The sequence below is a fragment of the Lycorma delicatula genome, chromosome 10, assembly GCF_047948215.1.
Source record: "Lycorma delicatula isolate Av1 chromosome 10, ASM4794821v1, whole genome shotgun sequence".
Taxonomy (NCBI): domain Eukaryota; kingdom Metazoa; phylum Arthropoda; class Insecta; order Hemiptera; family Fulgoridae; genus Lycorma; species Lycorma delicatula.
This window is the reverse complement of record NC_134464.1, coordinates 119,724,180-119,740,749: the sequence shown is the minus strand read 5'-3', so window position 1 is coordinate 119,740,749 and position 16,570 is coordinate 119,724,180. Positions and strand designations below refer to the sequence as shown.

Genomic DNA, 16,570 nt, shown 5'->3' with positions numbered 1-16,570 from the left:
AAAATCAAAAACCTATGAAATCATAACAAATAATCAGGTAAAATGTACCTTATTTTATTCTTTATACAGTTAAATAAAGAAAATCTTATAACATTGTAAAATCTTGTAAACCTTATAATGTAGTAATGTGTGAAAACCTCTTCTAATGTAGTAAGATAACTCCACCTGCCAGGGTTATCATAGTCTAATAAAGTGTATAGACTTAATCACTGCTTAAGTTTTCTGTCTCTGTGAAAGTGTATGGACTAACACGTTGAAGGATTAAATAGCCAAACATGTGAACATGCATACCAATGGTACGTAAGATATACTTAATTCTTAAAAAAAAAAAAAAAAAAAAAAAAAAAAAAACAATCATATAAACAAAAAATAAATAAATTTTAAATTGTAATATTTTGAGATGTTAATATCTCTTAACAGTTTAAACTTCATAGAAATAACTTCATTTGTTAATATTAAAACCAAGAACTGCTATTAACTTCATAAATGAATTGTCCTTATTAACAGCTAATGTACGATTGTTTAAAGAATAAACAAATAAATAATTCTAAAATTGTAACTGTTCTAAAACAGGTTTAAGCTAAAAGAAAAACCCGGTACTTATCAGGTCATTCTTGAAAATCGAAATCATTTCCCAAACATATACCTTTAACGTGAAAATATCTCATGTTTATGGGAATTTTATTGTAAATATTTAGAAAGGAAAATAGTTTACAATAAAAATTGAAAATAAAAAAATTATTTTCTCAGTTGCAAAATTTTCAGTAGGAATACTGATAGTCTAATAATATTAAGAAATAAGTTGCATTTCCTAAATCAAATCAAAGGATTTAACAATCAAAACATTTCTTCAACTATCTGTACAGATTATGTTACTGAACAAAAGCTTATCTGTAGCAGAACTTAATTATTTTTAAATATAGATTGTCGGAATATATTTTTAAATATAGATTCTCTGCATATTGCCAGAACAAAAGTACAAGCCTCAACTAATCTATTTAAAAAAAAAAATTGATTTTCTGTTGATGTTTTATATTAGTCTTTATGTTAAAAACTGATAAAAAATCAAGAAAAGTATTTTAAGTATTTCACAATATTACACCATACACAATAAACATTTATGTAATGTTCAAACATATTCTGCAATTAAAAAGGATGTAAGTTTTAATACAAAAAATCCTAAATGAATGGTGTGATATGGATAATTTCTGTCCTTAAAAAAAAGTAATACATACTTACTTTGAAGTGCAAAGTTTGTTAGATTTTTAGCTTTTTCAATATATAATCTTAATAGTTTAAAAATACATATAACAAAGAGTATTAACTGTAACCAGCATTAATGACCTGAACTTAATAATGCACCATGCACAAAAAGATGTACAATTAACATGAATTTGTTAACGGAATAAGACTGAAAAAATTGAGTTTTTAATATTTACTGTCGCTTACCTTAAGATGTTCATTTCCATCCAACAACAAAAAACTATTCAAGGTATTCCCATTATCATTTGTTGGTGCCAATTTAAGAGATGTAAACTCTGTTGTTAATGTAACATCAGGCAGACTACTCTGTTTTTGATGATTTTCTGATTCAAGAGATGGATCATGTGACTGCCGATTTAAAGCAATTATAGAAGGGTTATCAATAGATTTCATAATTGCAGGAGAATGAGAATTGAAGTTAAATCTTTGCCAGATAGGTACATCACTTTTACTATTTTCACTTGGTAACTCCATAGGTAATATTTAATACTACTTTCATAGTTAACCTAAACAATGAATAAGGTAGGTAGGTCAAATTAAAAGGGCAAAAAAAATAAAATTCTAGTAACTTTATAATGTAAAGTGGAATAACAATTTTGTTAAACACACTTATAATCTAGAACAAACAAATGTTATAAAACGGATGTAACGAAACTAGTAAACGAAAATTACTGTAAACATAAAATATAATGCGTCTAAAGAAAAACAAAATATTTACATAATTTCCTAGCCTTGAACTTACTGATAAAAATTTTACGGACTATTTTTAAAAAAAAAACCGTAATAATTACTATTAACATATATTAAATGTACAAATTCAAATGCATAGAACATAATTTTATAAGATAACAAACAGATTATACTGTTGCTGAATTGATTACTGATTCTCGAAATACCTAAAACTTCTTTATGAACAAATTGTTAAGTTTAGACATACACGCAAAAGTCTTTGTTTGCGCATCGACTCCACACTTAATAATTTACACTATCAGAAAAACTACAAACTCAGTCACGTACATAGTCTAAAATCAAAACGCGAACATATGTTCCACCACCTGAACTCGGCCTTTTGAATATTTTGGTTGCTACCCATTAGAAATGGCCGTGCATTGTCGTCACGTCCCGTTATGAGGCTAAACAACATGGATGATATTTGTGCGCACTGATAATTCTTTTATTTTTAAGTTTGATTGCTCGTTAGTTGTTGTTGCACGTAAATTTATCTTTCATATTATGTATGCTATTTTATGGATTGTGGTAAAAATATTTGTTATAAAGAACGTGTAGGTACAGGCGTGTACTACATCTAACGCCTGGCTTGTACTCTTAGTGGCTTGGGCTCTGATTTCCCAAGACGGAGTCCTATTTTTACGTGACTGAACGGTTTGTAAAAATGTCCATTATAATCTGGTATTAGCTGTAATAAATTGTTTGTTTGATATAAAATTTTAGTGAAAACTATAAGTTGTTGTGGATTGTATTGGAAAATAAAATTTTAATTCATTGTTTTGTTTGTACTATTCAGTTAACCTCCTTTATATGTGAAATACTGTTCGTGAATTTGTTTGTAACTGTGCTTGTCATTCTTATTACCGGATATCTACAGTAAACTACTGATAACAGTTTTGTTTTATTCTGTTAAAAATTTGTGTATCCAATGTAGCCTTTTAATGAAAATAATTTATGAAATGAATTTTTGTTTACGTGTTTTGTGATTATTCCGAAAATAATAGCCTAGTTTAGCTTGTGCGTATATCTAATAATTTATATGTTCATGAAAGATTTTATATGATATCTTTTTATTTTAGTAAACAAAATTTTCCCGTTTTATTTGTAAAAGAATTTCGAAATTAAATTTTTAAATCTTAACCATGATAACCTAATAAGGTTACTTAACCTAAAGTTTGCTTATTGAAAGTTTTCTTCCCATAGACTTTAATATAACTTTTTTAATGAACTTTTGAGTGTTTTTACCTTTTAGTTTTAGATTTTATTACTATAAATTAATGATTAAAAAACATTTCTGCATTTTTAATTGTAATTTTTTATGTACTAAGTTTATGATCCTCCACTTCGCAAGAACTCTGTCGTTAAATATATGTTCACTTTATGCAATTTGTTTTTGTAAGATTAGGTTGTTAAGCAAATTACTTTTGATTTCATGATTCTGTGTTTTTTTTCTTAACAATTCTTTTTATAACTACTGAAACCCCAGGTCTGAGACTAAGATAAGGAATAAAATTAATGTATTTTAATTATATGTATTAAATAGTAACAGGTAAGTTCAAAATGCTTTTTTAAATAAAACTACAGTTTTTTTAAGGGGAATAATTCTATTTTTTGATGTTTTAAAATATTTCTACAGCAAAAATATTTATAATTTATTTAATTTATGATTTTCAGGAAACTATATTTTTATATAAAATACGTATAATATATATTTACAATATATAATAACAGTAATAATAATAAAAAAGAATAATACATTTTTAGTGGATAACTTACACATACCTTCCTACTACATTCAAGATAAAAACTTTTACACTTATATGCACATATGGAGTTTTTCTTCATTTTGCTCTGACGGACATGTTTCACAGGTTTTTCTTTTCTCTAAATGGTGTGTGGGGGCCTTCTCCTTTTCCTTGCTGTTCCTGGGGAAGGTTTTCTTCTAAAGTCTTTATAATTTCCTTCAAATGTTGCTGAAGACAAGGCATAGTGAATTTCTTTTGAAGGTGTGGAACAGTAAGATCAAGCCTAATTCCTTTACAGAATCGAAAGTGTGCATTGCAGAAAAATACATTTTCAGCGCCAGTATTTAGCAACCTGTAGAAAATGGCTAGAGGCCAGTGCCTTGTCTTACAGCTTTCATGTTTAGTAGGTCGACACCACATTTTGTTGTATTGTAAAATTGTAAAAGCAGATTATTTCAGGCTTCTTATTTTCTTTGTTGATCTCAATAATGCATTGCATTTTTGATGCTAGAACTACGGCTTTATTCTTTTTTTGAACAAACCTCACAAGACTGACATGACACGAGAAGACATGACTGGTGGAACAGGGTTTTGAATTCTTCTGGGATTTGTTGTTTGTCTTTTTTCATGGTTCCCAGATGTCAATTTTCTCTTGAGCAGTTGATAGATAACTACAATCTAAGTAAAAGCAATTGTCAGCACTTACATTTGTACTACCCAAAACTGCTTTACATAATGTAATTATTGATTGTGATTGTATGTTATACATTTTTTCTTCTTCCCTTAGGCCTGTAAAATCTTTCCTTTGCCAGTGTTAATGTACGCATTTAATAAATACAAAGTTCCAGAAACACAAACATAAAACTCTCACACCATACTTTGGTTTCTTCAGCTTGAAAAACTTGAATCTGCATCTTCCTCAAAACGGAATGAGCATCTCATTTATTGTGGCAGTCGATTAAATAAACTAGACACTTGTGCTTTTTGAAATAAATTTATCGAATATTTCAGAGATTGGAGCTGCTTTTGTATTAGCTTTTCTTTGTGGGTGGGATTCTGCACCATCGAACCTAAGACATATCAATCTTGATTTCAAATTTCTTCTCATAGTAGCTGTATATATGTGTCGAATTAAAATCTCTCATAAATAAAGAAGTTACTTTTTCATCATTTGAACCCAAGACTGAAGATATTATTAGCAAACCTATCAGAGAGAGCATTTATTTCTTCAGTATTTGTGTTCCTCTGATTATTTTCATTTGTGAAGACAACCCTGTTCTTATTTTTTCTAACTTTTCTTAGTGTTTATGACACTTGTATTTACGATTGTGTCATCAAACAATAGCTGTCAAAGCTGTTTTTGTTAGGTTGGTTTCCCAAAGTCTGCACATCTGGTAAGAATCTTATATTTTTTGCAGATTCTACCCTATTTTGAGATTCCTTAGCACTATGAAGATCAAATTATTTTTCTGTAGTCTTTCTGCGAAGTATGTTTCTCTTCCTTGATTGGTTGTAAAAGATTATTCTCTGTATCTTGTTCTATTTACCTTGATTTTGCAACAGATTGTTATCTATATTGTGTGCATTCCTTTGATCTGCTAACAGATTTTCTTCATCCTCTTCTTTCTCCAAATTTGATTCTTCTGTATTACCAGCCTCCTCATCCGACAGCACAAAATTAGGATCTTCATCTGAATCATCAACCATACTGCTAATATTACTGTAAAATTCTTCTGGAAGGTCACTAAGTAATTTCCATATTTTATCACCAAAATCGTGTGAATCCAAAAGTTTTGGTGACTGATTTGCACAATCCATTTTTTCTCGTTCTCAAAGAAAATTACAAGGAATATAACAGTTTTATAGATGTGGATAATACACAAACTATTTATGCAATTTGTATGTGAACAATAGGCTATAACACATACATGACACACGCGTAAACTGAAACCTCTGGTATGCGAGACCACACTGTAAAATACTTCAACAGAAGCCCAGTGTCACTGAGACCGGCATATTTTTAAACAACAGCGCATCAAGGTCGAACAACTAACTCAATATGAACAAAAAGTTGTACATGACGAGTAGTAGTAGGGAGGAAGATATAGGAGTCCCATAAATAATGCAACTTTTGAAATCCCTGCCATTTCTGTTCTAGTAAGTTAGCAGCACTGAACATTACACAATTTACATCTGTTGTCTTTGTGATTACTATCACACAGTGCAGCTTAGCGCATGATCGTCATCTGTTTTCTGTACGGGTAGGAATGGAGCGCTTCATGGTGGAACAGCATGTTGTTATAGTGAAGACTTAATAAAGATGAGGTGAATGTTGTGCAGAGACTGTTTGCAAACTCGATGGAATGTTTGGTCAATATAATGCACCGAATAAGTTGATTGTGATGAGACTGATTGCTAAATTTGATAAAACCCTAAATTTGTTCGTTTGTGAGCATTAAACCCTCAGGGCGCCCTTGTATTTGTTGTTCTGCGAATAATGTTGTAAGTCAGGTGAAATCTATTCGCCAATGTTCACAACAATTGAATATTTCCAGAACCAGCATGCAACAAATTCTGAAAGATGCAATAAGTTTGTATGTTATTATGCACTCAAAGGTTACGTTTTTTATGAGATGTCCGTTATTATGAAAATGAGCCATAACAGTCAGTGCAGCCTAATACTGGCTGCACTGACTGTTACTGCACTTTATTAAGACAATTATATATGTAGCACTTTGTTAAGACAAAAAATCCAAAATATGCATTAACAAATGAAGAAAAGAACTTTTGTCTTAACAAAGTGCTACATATATTCTTTTTTAAATGCTGTTCCTTAAAGAATTTTTAAATTGATTCAGTTTTTAAAATTAGTATCCTGATATTTGTTTAATTTTATACATTTTTTTTTTAATTTTATGTAAGGTATATAATGTGTTGCCTATTCTTTCATTACTGTACTGAAAAAAAAAATTGTTTTATAGAACAAATTTTTAATTAAAAAGCCTATCTTTTTATAAAAAGATCCACGTAGCTCCACTATTAATAAATATTGGTGATGTAGGTAATAAATGTTAATAAATTCAAACCAATTCTGAATGCCAGAAATTGTATTATTACTTTTAATAACTTCTGTAAAAATCCTATTAGATATGTAATTAACACTAACTTAATATTAAGTAGGAAGTCAACCATTATACTCTTACAGGTTAATGTAGTCTTGCTTTGTGTAAAAAAACTTTAATGTAGTTAACTTAATATTTTAATATTAATTAATCATTTTGGAATCTTATGTCTCTTTATCATAAACACAGTTACTGTTATGTGTTGCTAATAAAATAATAGCTATTCATAAGATCATTGTTTTATAAGAAAATATAGATGTAATTGTAATACAGAATCTCTTTCCCATTTGTGATTGTTCATTTTCTTCGTGGAATTCTTTGTATATTTAATTTTTGGAGATAGCCAAGCCCATAAATAATGTAGAGATCTAAGTAATACTGGAATCACTAGTTTGAAATTCCCATTTCACCACTCTGATTACATTCAATTGGTATAAAAGAATTTATGATATTTTTATTTTTTGTAAGCATGTTTCTGATTTTTTACTGTAATATTTTTTAAAGCAGTATTTATTTTAATATATGAATAACCTGTTGATTATATATACTTATGATTTTGTTGAACATTTTATTTTAAATATCTCTTTTTTTATATAAGAAAATGTTAGAAATTAATACATTCACAAAAGTAGTAAAAATTTAAGAAAGATGTGGTTACATTAAAGACACATTATTTTATATAGAACTTGTTTGTAGCGGTACCTCCATTTTCAGTTATTTAATAAAAATATTACATTTTTGATTATATAAGGGACATAATAATGATAGTCAATGAATTATAACAGTCAAAAAATATGATGTCACAGATAAATAAGCTGACAAATAAAGAGCTCTGCCATATTGTTATTTAAATTAATTAAAAAAACAAAAAGACTATACTTAAAAATTGTTTTGAGTGTAATTTTCTTGTTTTTCAATTAAAAAATTCAAATCTATAGAAATTTTTGAAAATGGTTTTTGAGCAAATTCTTGTTTACCAATTATAAATGTAAGTTATTGAATTCATTGGCAGACTATAATGGATACATTTTGTTTAAATTACCAGAGAAAATATAAGATATTATTTCTGCCTGCATTATTAATAGTAAATGTCAATTTTAATTCAGTTATATGTAAAGTTGTAGAATTAATACTGGTTTAAAATTTTTTTTAAACTTTATTTTATTGATTCACGTAATTAAAAATTTAATATTTTTTTAATGAAAGTGACTGTTAATGCATGGACTTCTGAAAGAGCATTCCTCTATATAAAATAAGAATTTAATTAAATTAATAAGATTTTTAATTGTTTACATATAAAATATTTCCATAAAACATTTCATGAATAGAGCTCGATTGTAGCTAAATTGTGTTAATCAGTATGCAGATTGTAAGTTTGTTAAGTAATCTAAGATGGATATTTATATACTATTCAGTTACCATTACTTGGAGCAAAGAGTAGTGTAATTTACAGAAAACATTATAATTCCTGTTTATGTAGTAACATTTTTTTTTCTTCTACTCCTATTTTATAATATTTTAATTTATTAAATAATTTGATTACCTATAACTTATAATTAATATGCTGTCAATTGGGTACTTGCTGCATGCATATTTCAATACTTGATTACATTAGATTTTGTTTATATTGGTGTATTAAGTCAGTCAGACTTGTGGTAATGTTTGAGCTTACTAAGGAAAAATTTCAAAGTAACAAAGCAGGATTTCTTCTCTATAAGAGTGGTTAATCTTTGTAACCTACTGCCTGAAGACATTGTTACTGGTCTATTTATTGGTGGTTTTAAGAGTCAGTTTGATAAGATATTGCAGGATATCATATGTGATTGTTGTCCTGTCAGTCAACAGCAATGTCCTATTGACTTTTGAATTTTCAGTGGCATATTGACTTAATTTTGTTTTCTTTGATATTGTTTTGCATTTTTTTTGTATGTCCACTTTCTAAGGCCCTCAAGCATATAATGCTTTTGCTTAATTGTATAATAATATAGTCGGATCTCTATATAATAAAATTGAGAGTCCTGGGAAAAATTAGTTAAAAAGAGGTTTTTGTTTTATAGATGTAACAAGAATTCTGTCTAATTTTTTTTACGAATATTTTATCCCGTTTTATCATGAATTAGAATTATGAACAGTTATTTTTCTTAATAGCGCTACAGAAAAAATGTAAATTATTTTTTTATGTCGTGCATTACATTTTAATCTAATATATTATACATACTGTATAAAAAGTATGTATAGTCCAGAAAATCAGAATCTGTAACCTCTTCATCAGCAGTGATGAAATCTTCCAATTTAATCTTGTTAGTGATATTTCCAGTTATTTGGAGGAAATTCCAGTGACTCTTTAACTGTACCAGTGTCATATCATCTTCATTTCTTTCTGGAACCAGCTTTAAAAAAAAAAATCAAATATTGTTTCATCGCTAACTTCATTGGTCCATACTTTTGATAATTCAGAAATGCACTCTCAGAGGTCAACAATATTTAATTGTTCACTACAATAGTTACAATTTTTTCAGGATTCTTTTCAGTAATCCAATTTAAGATTTTTAATTACCCCCTGATCCATTAGTTGTACAATTGACATTAAATTTTGTGGAAAAAATAGTACTTTTATGTTATTTAATACAACAGTATTAATGTCTTGAAGATGTGCCGTACAATTATCAATGAAGTACAATTTTTCTATTTTGTCTGGTAATCTGTTTGTCCAACTTTTTTACCCAGTTCGTAAAAATGTTCATAGTCATCTATGCCTTTTTGTTAAATGTGTATTCTACCTCTAGAGATTTAACTCCTCAAAAACAATGCAATTTTACATTTACCGATTACCGATATTTACCGATTTTAAGTCTTTCAGTCTCTAGCATGTTTGCAGCCCCTGACACCATAATTCGTAGATTACCACCAAAGCACAGATCATTTTTAAAAGTTAGCATTTTGTTGGATAAACATTTGCAAAATAGACCTGTCTTGTCCGTGTTGAAAATGTCTTTTCATAGATATTCCTCTAAAATTGATTTCAACACTGTCTGCTTCCAAGTTTCATAGTCACACTGGCACTTGCACTTTCTCCAAAAATTACTTGATGAATAACAAATGTCTCTTTTTAAACTTCTCTAAACACCCATTGCTAGCCTGAAAATCTTTGTGTCCTAATGTGCCTCCAAATTCCAGGACTTTTTTTTAAATTAATGTCCTGGAAGCTTTTTTTGCGCCATTGTCATCCTTTTAAAATGGCTCATCAATATCATCATGCGTGCTACCTTTTAATTTTTTCTCTAGATTTTCTCTACACTGGTCTAGTTCTTTTAGTATCATGTCCTGATTTTTTTTAAATTGTTGACAATGAACTAGGTGGATTCCAAATTTTCATGTAATAAACTTTTTTTTAACACCTTTGTCAATTTCATGGTACAACGCTAATTTTTTCCGAAACATTAAGGCACTTCGGTTTTGACATTGTGTATGGCACACTAAAAAAACAGTAGAGTACTGTATAATGCAAGCAATGTACTCCAAAGACAGAGACCAACTGCATTAATCCTAGGGAAAATTATTTTTGAACAATATGTATGCACTGAACAATAGAGGAAGTATGTGTTAAATGTTTTCTAAATATTCTATTTGTTACGTCTATGTACCGTAGATAAATGTTTAGATAATTGATTAAAAGTTTGCACAGTGATTTTAGTGCTTGGCATTAGTTAATGGATTTTGGGAAATTGTGCTACTTTAATATATAGGCAGATAGTAACTGCAGAGAACGTGTGTTTAAATCTTTTGTTAAAACTTTATTGTTAATGGGTTGTAAGAGAATCTTGAGAATTTTCACTTTACCAGTTCAATAAAAATAATCTGTCATTCTTGGCTGTTTTCAAGAATACTTTGTGTTTATATACTGGTACAATTTAGGTACGGAAATCAAAGGAATAAAAACCAGAGTTAAAAATATTAAATTTTGTGTCATTATTTTTAATAAACATTTTGTAAAAATTACTGTATTATGTTACTACATACTGTATTATATTAATATGCAGTGTCACCATTTCGTTATATAGAAGTATGAATACATTAAATATAGATAAATTTATACATAGTTTTATTAAAATATAACGGTGTAGTAAAAAATTTTGTAAAATCAAGGTTTTTGTAATGTAGAAGTTCAACTGTATTAACATTCATAATTATAGATAGATATTTAAGAAAGATAGTGAATATTTTCTTGCATTCTTTTCATCAAATTCTCAATACATATTACAATAATTGTTTGTTCTACCGCATGTTGGTTGCAGCAGTTGAGAGTATACATTTATGCTTACCAATTGTGTTGAGTGAACAGAATGGAACTACGAGGTATTTTATTCAGAATTATCCCAGAATGTATGTTATGATTATTATAACTGAATTTATAGTTTTATTTAAGGTTATATGGATTTTTTATCATCTGAATAGGATTTTAATAATAAAACTTAAAAATAAGAACAGTGCTGAAGAAAGTTATCAACAAAGAGAATGAGGAGGTTCTATGATCTACATCATCATATCATTTGGAAACTGAATAAAAGGAAAGAATGATGATGATGATATGATAGAATGATGATCATATGATGATATGATTTTTTTTAGATATTAAATAATCATATTTAATAAATTTTATTGAACTAAACAATTTTTGTTTATTGTGGTATTTTGTGCCTGAATCAGCTTCCGAATCAGATAAATGAAATGTTGAATGAAATTTAGAATGAAATTTAGTAAAAAATTTGTTTTTAATTTATAAAAATATTAGCCACCCTTCCTCAAAATATTACTAGTATAATCTCTCAGATGTTCAAAAATTTAGCACCAAAATTTGTTTTTTCAATAAACCTGTTCTGCTTTTAATGTGTATGGGTTAATATTTTAAAAATAATTTACTTTTCATCTTTGTGCTATCATAAATGAGACTGATTTAACAAAAGATTGATTAATAGTAATGTAGAAAGTTTAAAGCAAGAATAAATCACTCTTTTAACTTTAATTGAGGATGTATAACAAGTGGTTTAAAGTCGCATGACCCAGAATTTGAAAGTACACCTCTCCGGCAGCTAGGATGGGTTAAGGAAAATGTTTTTATTGTTTTTTTTCCACTGAATTTCTTTCTTAACTCTGCATTCATTCCTTTCATTAAACATTTGGTCATACTCTGTCTTTATAAAATGTTTGTTAAATAGAATGTAAAATTAAATTTGTCACTAGACCAGTAATTTTTTATTTTATAATATTATTTGCAAATGTATTCTTGTATGAAGATGAAATAATTATTTTATAGTACATCTCCTGACAATCATGTGCCAAATAAATAAAGTATAAAATTTTAATTACCTCTAAGGTGGAGCAGGAAATAATGCTGATGTTGTTGCCCTTAAATGCTAATAGCAAATGTTGATGACATTAAATATTGACTGTTGCAATCCTCTGAAAAAGGGTTAGAAAAAATATCGTTCTAATAACCGTATCAGTATAATGTGTGCACTGTCATTTGGTATGCTCTATTGACTAAAATTTCTGTTAAATTTTTTTTTTTTTTCTGTTAAATTTAAAATCTTAAACTGATGATAGTGAAGAAAATCTTTTCACTAAAAAACCATAGCAAGTTTTTTGTAGTGATTCTCTGTTTTTATTTTTATTTGTTAAGTGACAGTAAAATGATCTTTTATTAAATGATGAATTGTAAATTACGTTGATAGTTTATCAAAAAGTGATGATGACTTAGGCAAGAACACTGATGTAAAAAAGTCTTAATAAACTTGTGAATTCAAAAAAAAAAAATGTATCTTTCAGTCCTAAAAGAGTCTGCCCCCCCCCAAAAAAGAAAAAATTAGTCATCAAAAAAAAAATATATACATTATATATATATATGTATATATATATATACCTCCCACCTACAGTCTACTATGTGTGTCAATTTATTTTATAAAAATGAAAAACAACAAAATGGATAAGTTGCTAGTTCATTCAGAAATATCCATCAAAGCTATAAAGTTGTTTTTTTATCAAGTCTAAGTGACAAAAAATGTGAATGAATTGATGTTGACTAAAAATTGAAAATAAATTAAAACTTAATCCTGAAGGATCCGTTATTTTTTATGTGTTATTTGTCCTGCCATGGTGGGACCAAGTAGTTCTCCAATTTTTCCTGTTTTTGAAGTATTATTTTGTTAGTCTTCCATGTTGACAATGTTTGATTTTTGCTCGATTTTATAGTGTCTTACATTAAACACAATCCTTGGTATTAATGATTTTTAGAAAGCTTTTGTCATTTCACTCAAGTAGGTTAATTCTCCAAGGGTCTACATTCATCTTTTTTAGAAAAAAACGTTTTACAGACATCCATCTCATTCTAAAACTATCAGTTGGAATTGACTGTCATCACCTAATACTGATTTTTAAGTCTTCAAAAACCTCTGTTGTAGTTATAATTTCATATGCAGTGGTTTAACCATTTTAGTCCTTGCACAGCCTACATCGATTATCAGCCCATACTGCTTTATATGCGGTCCAGTCGTTTCAGCTCACCCTGTGACATCCTTAGCGTAGTTTGCTGTTTCAACATTTTTTTTTTTTTCGGCTACCTGTTTTCAGCTGCCATTTATCTGGAAGAATAAATGCATGTATTATAAACCTTTTAGAAAAACCATAGCACAATTTTAAAAAATTATGTTTTTATAACATTTAATGTTGTTTAAATATTTTTTTTTTTGCAAAATGTTCGAGCCTATTTCATCTTCATGAAATATCAGATATAGTTACATAATATTTCTCAAACGTTTTGATCTTATAAAATTTTTACAAAAACAAATTTGAAAATTGTATTTAATTAGTTGTGAAATAACAGGAATTTTTTATTTTTTTTAATTCTTGTTTGTTTTCAGTAAAATTCAAAAGAGTTGAGTTCTCATTTGTGACCACTTATCGTAGAAATTATCAACAAATTAAAATAAGATGTAATGAAGGGGAAAATATATAAGCAGAACTTCACATTTACAAATATTTATCTTGTAGATACGAAGTTATTATGAGATATTGAATTTAAAGTCATTTAATTTATTCCTATTAAGCAACTATAAAAAGATTAAGCAATTTTTTCATAGAGTTATAATTAAATTACTTACCATAAGACAGCAGAAATTGGTATTATCCAGTTAATAAAAGTGTAATTCCAAGAAAAAGATTCATAAGCAAAATTATCTAATACAGTATCTTATCAAATAAATAAATTGGTTAATTAACTGAAAAAATGAACTAGCTCAATCTAATGTAGTAGTTTTGTTTCTAGTACTACCAACACTACTGAATTTTTACAACTTTTCAGAAGGCTATAGATTTTCAGAAATTTTTTCATTTTGATTTCATGTATGAAGAAACATAGAACTTAAATTGTAAAATCTATATTACTTGTAATTGTGTGAAGAAGCTACAAGATATAAAGGAATGAAGAAAGTAAAATCTGTTGACATATGTAACATTAAACAAGTGTTGGACATTGAACATATTTGTCTGTCTGTTGACTTGTGTTTTGTTAAAATTTAACTTGTTTCTTTATTTTATATGTGCATATTATATAATCTTTAAACAGATTTTATGTGTAATCGTAGAAAAAAGCAATGGAAAAATGAGATAATTATACCAGTCTACTGGGATTAGTAATGTTAAGCATTAAATAGGAACTAAAGTTATCACTCCTGAAGGGAGTTAGGTTTTTTAGGTCCCTTGTCATTGCAGGCCTTTTGGATTACTCATTGTTCAGTATTTTTATGGATATCTTTAATTTTATATACTAACATAATTCAAACATTTTATATTTTACTCTCTCTGTTAAAAAATTTAACCTTTTTTATGCAATTGGTAAATTTTATTAACAGATCTGATGCAGATTCTTAATATAACAAATCTGTGTAATTTAGAATAAGCAAGATATCTATTACTGTAAATTATAAAAGTGTGTTAGACATGAATTATTGCTAGTGTATGTCATTTCTGCCTAAACATAGTTATATTTTAACATATTTCATTAGTTTCTTAAAAATGTTTATTACTGTGTTTATGCATAAAACAGTCTAAAACTTAGATATTTTAAATTTGTGATTTTGTTATTATCCTTGAAAAATCTAAACTTAGATTGATTTTCTATTACTTATCTGTCAGTTTATTTTTTGAAATTATTTTTTTATTATGACAGTAAGATGTCTAAATTTAGGAAAATTAAATTATCAAGGCATTTACAATGGTAAAAAAAATAAAATAAACATGCATTTGTATAAGTATAGAAACACAAAGTATTTACAGAGAAGACTGATTAAATTATGTTTTTTACCTTGATTAAGTGGTTGGACACAATTCTGGGATGTGTCTCACTGTTATGAGATCATCACTTTACCAATCAAATGATGAAACTATCAATAATTCTGATATAATTCCATCTTTATAGCAATAGTCATTTTCTCTTAATTACATACTTTTCATAATCAATCTACTCCTCTGTTGCTATTTCAAGTACCATTAGAGTGAGTTGCATAACGCATTTGATATCAAGTCCTCATTACTTCATCTCCTATGCATTTCATTTTTGCCCAAGCTAATTTAATTGCATCATTTAAACTGTACATATATGGCAGTCAAATAATTGTACGCCCAAAAGCCTTTAAAGTAGAATAAATTTTAAACGTCTTCTCTTTTGATTTACATGCTTCTACGAGAATTGTTTCCTCAATCCTTCAAGGTATGCTACACCTTTTCTCATAAGCTTTTTTCTTGTAACCATTTTTCAAAATTGATGTCATTCATATATTTGTGGTAGTTTCCAGAAGTTGAACCAGCTTGGAATAAGATCGACTCTTGGTATGAACCTGTTTCTGCTTCCAACTTTCACTATTATTTGTCGATTCAATCATATCTAGTTAACATGAACACTACAATCATCATATTGTTGTTAGCCTTCATTATATGCTAAAGTTACTACCTACCCACATTTTGTTCGTCTGAGTGCACTATTTTACTACTTTCTTTTACACAAAATTGCTTTTATGTGTATTAGTTACCTACGCCATCTTGGAACAATTGCAAGCCTTTTAATTAGTATTTTTTTTATTTTAGAATTTCTTCCATTTAAATCAATTAATTTTCTTAATATTACCCCACAGGAAATCTATTTTGCCCTTCTCAATAGGTAAACGTTTTGCGACAATAGGATTTTCTTTTGAACTGTGTAAAAATGCTGAATTTTCCTTCTAATTACCCTTCTTATCAAATTTAATTACATTCACCACAGCTGGTGTGGTCTTGTTTCTTTACCTTTCCCTGGAATACTTAAATTTTGGTCAGGGCAAGCCTCTAAATATTTCTTTCTGTGCAGATCCTGTCGACTGACTATACAGAAACACCAGAATAATGTGTGGCCATTTCTGTAATTCTTTTAGAGAAATATAAATGGCTGTTTTTCTTGATTCTTCCATCATCACCCAATAATTTCACTCCCTCCAGAAAGAGTTACTTTGTTTCCTTTTCTAGGAGATATTTTAAATTAAAAAATAAAACAAAATTAATTAAAGTGTAAAACTATAATAATGCTATACAAACGGGAAGGTACATATTAATATTAATTCACTAACTGGCACTTTAAATTAAAAAAATATTTGTCTAAAATTAATAATATAGAGTTTTAATACA

General features: G+C 28.0%; 2 protein-coding genes across 5 annotated transcripts in view; one reads left to right on the top strand and one right to left on the bottom strand.

Moving 5' to 3' along the window:
* LOC142331066 (zinc finger FYVE domain-containing protein 1-like) overlaps nt 1-2,343 on the bottom strand; it is a 78,262-nt gene extending 75,919 nt beyond the window's left edge. Inside the window, exons 1-2 of one of the 4 annotated variants that reach the window (XM_075376716.1) lie at nt 2,006-2,341; nt 1,450-1,769 (exon numbers count right to left, since the gene is read on the bottom strand). In XM_075376716.1, the coding sequence (XP_075232831.1) occupies nt 1,450-1,737 (288 nt within the window). In that variant the 5' untranslated portion in view covers nt 1,738-1,769; nt 2,006-2,341. Of the gene's footprint in view, nt 1-1,449 lie in introns of all 4 variants that reach the window. The other 3 variants (XM_075376717.1, XM_075376718.1, XM_075376719.1) reach the window with 3 other exon arrangements.
* Nucleotides 2,311-16,570, top strand: part of east (enhanced adult sensory threshold) — a 49,408-nt gene continuing 35,148 nt past the window's right edge. The window contains exon 1 of the mRNA XM_075376715.1: nt 2,311-2,646. The gene's annotated coding sequence lies outside the window, so the exon portion shown is untranslated. The remainder of the gene's footprint in view (nt 2,647-16,570) is intronic.